Source organism: Podarcis raffonei, chromosome 1 (assembly GCF_027172205.1).
Source record: "Podarcis raffonei isolate rPodRaf1 chromosome 1, rPodRaf1.pri, whole genome shotgun sequence".
In the NCBI taxonomy this organism is placed as follows: domain Eukaryota; kingdom Metazoa; phylum Chordata; class Lepidosauria; order Squamata; family Lacertidae; genus Podarcis; species Podarcis raffonei.
In genome coordinates, this window is record NC_070602.1 from 46,545,692 (window position 1) to 46,553,068 (window position 7,377).

At 44.0% G+C, this 7,377-nt stretch overlaps 1 protein-coding gene across 3 annotated transcripts in view; it reads right to left on the reverse strand.

The window, feature by feature from the left end:
* PCNX1 (pecanex 1) overlaps window positions 1–7,046 on the reverse strand; it is a 78,814-nt gene extending 71,768 nt beyond the window's left edge. For all 3 annotated transcript variants that reach the window (XM_053384564.1, XM_053384560.1, XM_053384550.1), the window contains exon 1: window positions 6,768–7,046. In XM_053384564.1, the coding sequence (XP_053240539.1) occupies window positions 6,768–6,920 (153 nt within the window). In that variant the 5' untranslated portion in view covers window positions 6,921–7,046. The remainder of the gene's footprint in view (window positions 1–6,767) is intronic.
* Between the last annotated feature and the right edge of the window lie 331 nt (window positions 7,047–7,377).

Genomic DNA, 7,377 nt, shown 5'->3' on the forward strand with positions numbered 1-7,377 from the left:
ACATAAATGCATGGCAGCATCATACTGGGAATAATGTGCACAATTCAGGTTGCCAATCTATGGGACACTACAGATGAAATATTTATGGGTATTTATTTTTAAGAAATATGAGCTAGGGAAAATGTATTACAGGTTTATAAAATTATGTGCTGGTGTGGAAAGATTTAAAAGACTCTCCCTCTGTCACAATATTTGTTATTAGTTATTCCTTAGCCAAGTTTAATTCCAAATTATCAATAAAACTCAAGAAAGCACAAGAAAGAAAAAACATTATATGAAGAACACAAACAGCAATCCAACATCAGAAGCAACAATAAAATCAGTTTCCAAAGGGATCACTGTATTAGTATTTTGCTGGAAACATGGCACCTTAAAGATTTACCAATTACCAATTTATTCTATATAAAATAAAATCAGTATCGATGCTCAGATAAAAAGCTTTATTCAAATAATTTCAAAGCAAACAAAGCAAGTGCCCTGCAAGCATCTCTGGAAAGTTATTCCATAGCCAGACCAGGCCTTCTCCTTGGTCACCACCCATCAAACCTCCAAAGAGGGGAAGGGAACCTTTAAAGCAGTCCCTGATGAACTGCAGGTTTCACATGAGAAAAGATGGTTCTTTAAATGCCTGGGTACCAAGCTGCATATAGGGCTTTCCAGGAAACAATGGCAAACTATTATTACTACAATCACCTCTTAAACACATTTAATGTGATTTCAACCTTACATGGTTGAAGGCCAGTTGTTTGGAATCACACATATTAAATGCATGGAATGCAGAGAGTTTCAAAGCTCTTTTTGCTCTAAGTTTTGCCTTGCTTACTGCACTCTGGGGTGTTCTTGTGAGATGTCTCTTTTGCTTGGGGGGGGGGCAAGGCCCAATCACCGCACTGGCTCCAGAAAGGTAATGATGTTCACACAGGGATGGTTCAAATATAAACGTTTTTGCATATACAAACCATCCCCAGGTCATAACCCTATGCAAGATACATTTGTACTGTACTTTCACTGTTATTTTATTTGTACCACACTTTTCTACCAGAAACACCTATCAATTTGAGTTATACACCAAAAACAAACATAAAGCTTCCCCCCCCCTTTTTTTTACTAGTTCTGGACTGAAAATCTCTTTCAAAACTGGAAGGAACAATTGGCAATTTAGGGTGAATTTTTAATCTTATGATGCTACCCTGAAATCAGCCTTCCCCAACCTGGTGTCCTCCAGACTACAACTCCCATCAGCCCTGATCACTGACCATGCTGGCTGGGGTCCAAAACACCTGGCTGGGGAAGTCTGCCTTAAATACACCAAGAGATCTCTCTTCTCACTTTAATAAAAGCCTTGCTGTTGCTTCAAGCAGTGGTGCAGCTGCTCCAGCCACGTTCCTGGAACAGAATGCCCTTGGGAATGACCCCACGTCATAACGTAGCATCATTCCCAGGGACATTCTTGAGGAGATAAGATGGCTGTCCCCAAAAGACTCTTATTTCCGGTTTGCCACTTCAGCCATTTAAACCTGCAAATTAAGTTCTGCATTAATAGAGATCCTCTACTTTCCCTACACATTTTTATTCTTTCCCAGTTTTACACCACAATTTCCTCTCATGCCCTGCCAACTCCCTTCCTCTGTCTGCATCCAAATTTAAAGTACTGTAAACTGAATTCTGTGTGTGTGTGTGTGTTTACATCATTATGTCTGTGTAGCCTGGGAACAAGTCAACAGCTGATGTGAAATGGACAATGGGGGAGGGAAAACACAACCAGCATTTCTAAACATAACACATTTGTGTGTGCTAAATATCAGAGTTATTTATTAGGCTTTTTATAAGACAGTTTGGAGAAGCTTAACATGCCCATTAAGGGTCTGCGCATTTCTTTGTGTGGCAGAACTCAAAGCAAACCTTATGTTAGCATAGCAAAGATCTATCTCTACACCGACAATGTACCTCCAGGCTTTCATGATGCAATTTCCTTTTACCACTCTGTTGACAAGAGTTCTGCTTGTCTGCCACTTCCAAATATAGTCCTTTCAAAAACTTTTTTAGGCTTATAGAAATGTACAGAACTAATGCAGCATTTTGTGCACTTATGTAAAGGCACATAAAAAGCCCTAAGCAAACACCAAACCAACAAAACAAAACTGGCTCAGTATACACACACACACATATTTTGCTTCATATGGAAGGCCAACAGTAGCAAATGAGCAGGTGGGGGGGTGGGGGAAACAAGGGAGGACACAAGCTGAGAACTGCTTAGCCCGCACATGGCAACGAAGACAGCCAAGTTAGAGATTAATTAAGAATTTCTGTACCAATACATCTCCATGTGTGACATTATGACTCTACAGGAACGTTTGTCATTCTTTGAAGCAAAGTAACCTGTACAATGCAGCTATACAACTGCTGACAGCAGTACACTGGTTCCCACATATTTGCATAATAGGAACTGCTACTAGGACACAGGTAAGATTCTATTCATCACTGACACACAATCAATTCATAATGCAGACAAAGCTCTTCAATCAAGTATAAAAATCTATAGTCACCTTTGTACACTTTTTCAGGCTTTTCATATCATTAACAGAATCTACACCCAATTATGGAAGTCTGTTTTTCCTCATGCTATTGTGATTACTGTGAGCCACTTTGAGCGCAAAAATTTGTTGTTGGAAAAGTGGAATGCAAATATTAAATCAAATCAAAGTGAGCTAAACTTCAGGTGAGCGTACTGAATTCTCGAAATTGTTCCTACTACTGTTCCTTCTAAAGGGTTGCCCCCTACAACTCCCTTTTTGAAAGAAAAAATACGTAAGCTTAGGACTCAAACTGAAACACCAACAATGGTGAAACACTTCCTGGCACACATCTGGATATTTCTTATGCAACAGCCAACATAGCCACACCCATGTACAGCAGTTAGCCCCATTCATTCTGCCCCTCAATAAGCAATGCGGTAGATCTTACGGCAAAAGACAGGCATGGCTAAAACTGCCGGTCATAGTGGGAAGGGTCTATTACAAATAAGGCAGAGCTTGGGCTGTAATAAACCCACACCAACCCTTGCTATTGGTCTATGCCACTGTGCCAACTGGGGCAGGGGGATTTACCCTGAAATGTGCTTGAAAAATGAGAAACTGTAATTTTGAAGCTAACCAATCCTGTACACAGTCACAAACCACATCCTAAACGACTCCAGTTACCTCAAAAATGTGCTGTAAATATTTCTGTATTGTGCAACTGCTTCAAGGGCACAGCTCCAGAATGCCTACAGTAAGCAGCACTTCAAAAAGTAAGGAATGAGATGACCACAGTGGTTCTATCTATTTAAAATATGTCTAGACTACACACATGGCAAAATATGAAAAAGTTAAAACAGACAATAATGAGTCAAACCATTTAACTTACAACTAATTTGATCTATATCTATATATTTCCTGTTACCATCCAAGGCTTTGCAACAATTATTTCCCCCCAAAGAATCTAATAGATTATCATTTTCCTGCTTTTTCCTCATTTGCACAAGAGACTAACAATAATTATTCTTATGCATCTGAAGAAAGAGGATTCTAAAACAGTCATTGCTCCAGCAACAGCTCTGAAATGTCAACTCGATTCCATCACCTTGTATATTTTTCTCCTGGCAAAGCAGGCCTTTACAAACTATATCCTACCCATGCAGACTCCAGTTCGGGGCAGTGTAGAACATATGCTTTGCTGGGAGAGACCCCTATAAGAAACCCTGGAGAGCCACTGAGCTAGACAGACCAATGATCTAATGGTGTAGGGCAGCTTCCTACGGTCACAGTAGCTTGGGTTAGCATTCTCCAATGATGTACAATAGGTTTTAAGAGAAGGGTAGACAACATCTTTTGCATTTCCTACTGAGGCACCAAGAACAATTTGCATTTACAAAGTGGGCAATGAGCCAGCAACAGCTGATACATGTCTTCTTGCTATATAAAAGGCTAAAAAAGAAATCGAAACACTGTCACTGCAAAATGCTCGTGCTCATGATATCATCCCTTAAACCATGACCACACTGAAACTGTTGGATTTAGAAACACAGCACATTTGGAGGAGTTCTTCCTTTCCCCCTTAATTAGGCCTTTCAAAATGCCACTCTAGAGGTTCATGCTTCTCTCCACTAGAACTAGAAAGAACACATTTTAAAGAAGCATTAAGTCTGGGAGGTGCTAAGAAGAGCGTGGAGGCCACACAAAAGTTCCTTAAGGATCACCCAACACCAGTAAACCCTCGCAACCACACAGTGAGCCTGTGTCTTGAGTGGTTAAGTACAAAGGTTGACAAAACAGTTGTGCAATTGCTTCAGCATGTTTGTATCACTCATCTAGCCTTCCCACATCGACTATGCTACTACAAAGTTTTTAGATGTAGACACACAACAGGCACAAGTTAACTGCAAGTGGGCACATACTGAGGCAAATACATGTATCAAATTATGTACAAATCAACCCAAAACATATTCCAAATATTCCAGTTTGATTTCTAATGGTCTGTAGTATTACCAGAGAAACAAAAGAGTACTGGATCCCAGTTACACTTGGCTATCCTTCAGAAAGACAACTTGCCTGATAAGGCAACTTTCAGAAACGGCTTTTGCTAGAAAATGTTTAGTCATAAGCAAACTATGATTGCTCATCTATTACACATTACAGCTTCGGATAGAAAGCCATGAGCTGTCACTGTCTCCCATTTCCTTGCCAATAATATATTGCTTTCAATCATGTGATAAAGCCTCCCCCACACGCGTGATAACAAGAAATAAGCCAAGAAGACTGAAGTTCAGAAATGTAACCATAGCCATGGAGTCTTTCCCAATACTTTTTTAATTGCAAGGAGTTTACTCTCCTGTCAAACTGCAGTAATTGCTAATGAAACAAGTAGACACTTGCACTGAGCTCTTCACTCCTATAGTTGCAAGCTCATGCAGGGTTCTCCCTGGAGTCTCATTTGATGAACCACACATACATCTTTTACAAGTCAGCTTTTGCCTTGTATGTTTACTTGAATTTACCAGGAATGAAATGTGATCAGTGTCTGGTTGCCACAGCAACACCACACTGACAAAAAAATTATTCTCATGCATAGTAGGCAAAATAAAGTCATCGATGGAAGTGGGGGTGAAATAATATCACTATATGAATGCCCTAGCTAGAGGTGCCCATTTCCCCATTCTACTCCACAACACTCTCAGTTAATTATTTTGGATCCTGAAAGCTATATTACCAAAAGTGGCACCAGAATGTTAGTGTCATTATGTCAGCAGGCAAGCATTTAGAAAAAAAGATTCTCAGAAACATCCTGCATACTAGCAACATACATCATGGAGGCAGGTGCCTTAAGGTAGAATAAAGGGACAAAGGAGCTGGGCCAGGACTGGGCAGCAGAGTCTCAAACTCTGCACTTGTCAAATTTATTGCACATCCAGATACAGATAGCTACAAGCTAATATGACTGGACCCAAGTTAATAGTAATTTAATATGTATATAATATCAAATGGCAAGAGAATTTGATTCACTGCTATCCCACATAATTCATCCCATGTATTAACTCACAGTATACATGGGGAAGGGAAACTGTGGCCCTCCAGATATTGCTCAAGTATGATTCCCATCATCCCTGACCAGTGCCTAAGAGTTGCAATCCAAAAACATCTGAAAAGTTATGGCTCCAAATTTAAACCATACTAGCAGAAAGTGCCGTAGCTTTTCAGAATTGTGTGCAATCTTTGTCCTATCCTAATAGTTAAGTGCTGACCCTCCACATTAGAAGAAAGACAAGTGTTCCTATACTTGTTATTACCAGGACAACATTCCACCAAAGGCATACATAAATGCATTCTATACTTCAGCCTTTTAACTCACATTTATACAAGTTAAACTTAGCAACAGACATCAGCACAACCAAAGATAAAAAGAGTAGCCAGGGCCTGAACCTTCGGGTATTTATCAGAACTCCAGCTGTGGTATTCTCTGTGCAAGAGAGAACATCTTCTACCCGACCTCACAGATATATTTTGCAACATTAGCAGTAACATTTCCCTTCCAGCTGTTTCTGTACTTTTAGGGACCACAACGATAACAATCACAGCAAAGATGTGCAATGGTGTGATTTATGCACAGGCCTTCCTCTGCTGCTGCGTGCAGGGCAGTGTACACATGTTGAGAAGCTGCAGCCAGTAGAGGATTCAGAGGGCACAAGACACACAGCAAGAGGATCCCACGTGTAAAACTGCCACCCACTACTATTTACACAAGAGACGGAGCATCACCTCCACACTTACACAAAGCACTTTTTGTGCATAAATTCTGTTGCGCATAAAGCGGCCCCAAACCAGCGGATCAACCCTTACAGTATATTAAAACCAAAACAAAAAAAAAAAGGGAGAAACCACCAAAGAGCCATTACACCCGACGGGCCAGATGTCACATTTCCATTACTCATTTTCTGTTTACGTTTTTAAGTGGCAGGAGAAGCAGCCTCCCCGTTCGGCCGATTTCACATTTCCAGGCGCGCCAGATGCAAGCGCTCCATCTGAACGGACTGGCAGCGGTACCTGTGGAACAGAACCACCCTCCGCCTCGCAGAAAAAGCCTCGGAAATAAAGTGGAAACGCGGGGTGAAGGGGAGAGAGCGGCTGAGGGGGTCGGGCGGCAGCTAGCCAGCGCAGTCCGCCTGGGAAGGGAGACCCCCCTGAAGGGAAGAGGCAGGGACCGAGGAGAGTTAGGCCGGGCCCCTCACTCACCATGTACAGCGTGAAGGGGAAGCCGAGCAGGAAGAGCCACAGGTAGAGGTGCAGCGCGTTGACCCCGGCGCCCTGGTGCGGGTCCTGGTACCAGCCGCCGCTCAGAGCCGCCCACACCCCCTGGCGCAGAATCTGCAGCACCTGGGAGCCCATGGCGCCCTGGCCCGGGTCCCGCCAGGCGCGAGCCCCCGCTCGCTCTATCCGCCCTGCGAGCCCGGCCACAGCTGCCCGCCGCTTCCACAGCCCGAGCCTCGCGACAGCCACAGGAGCCGCCACCCCCTCCTCCGCCTTCTCCTCCTCCCCCCACCCCCCGCCAACGCCGCCGCCATCTTACGTCCGGGCCCCGGGGTCGCGCGCGCGCGCACCCGCCACTCGGCTGCCCATGGACCGGCGGCCCTTGCGGCGCTCGCGGCCAGGCCGCAGACACCCCTCTCCACCGCCCTGCGCGCGTTTAGCTGGCTCTGCCTCTCCCTCCGCGCGGAGACAAGGAGCCGCCGAGGCGAAGAGCGGCGCCCCGGCGGCTCAGCGCGTTCTCTAGCTCGCCCCCAAGCGAAGCAGGCGAACGGCTGGAGGGACTCCCCCCCCCCGCCACAAGCCAGGGCTCTGCTCG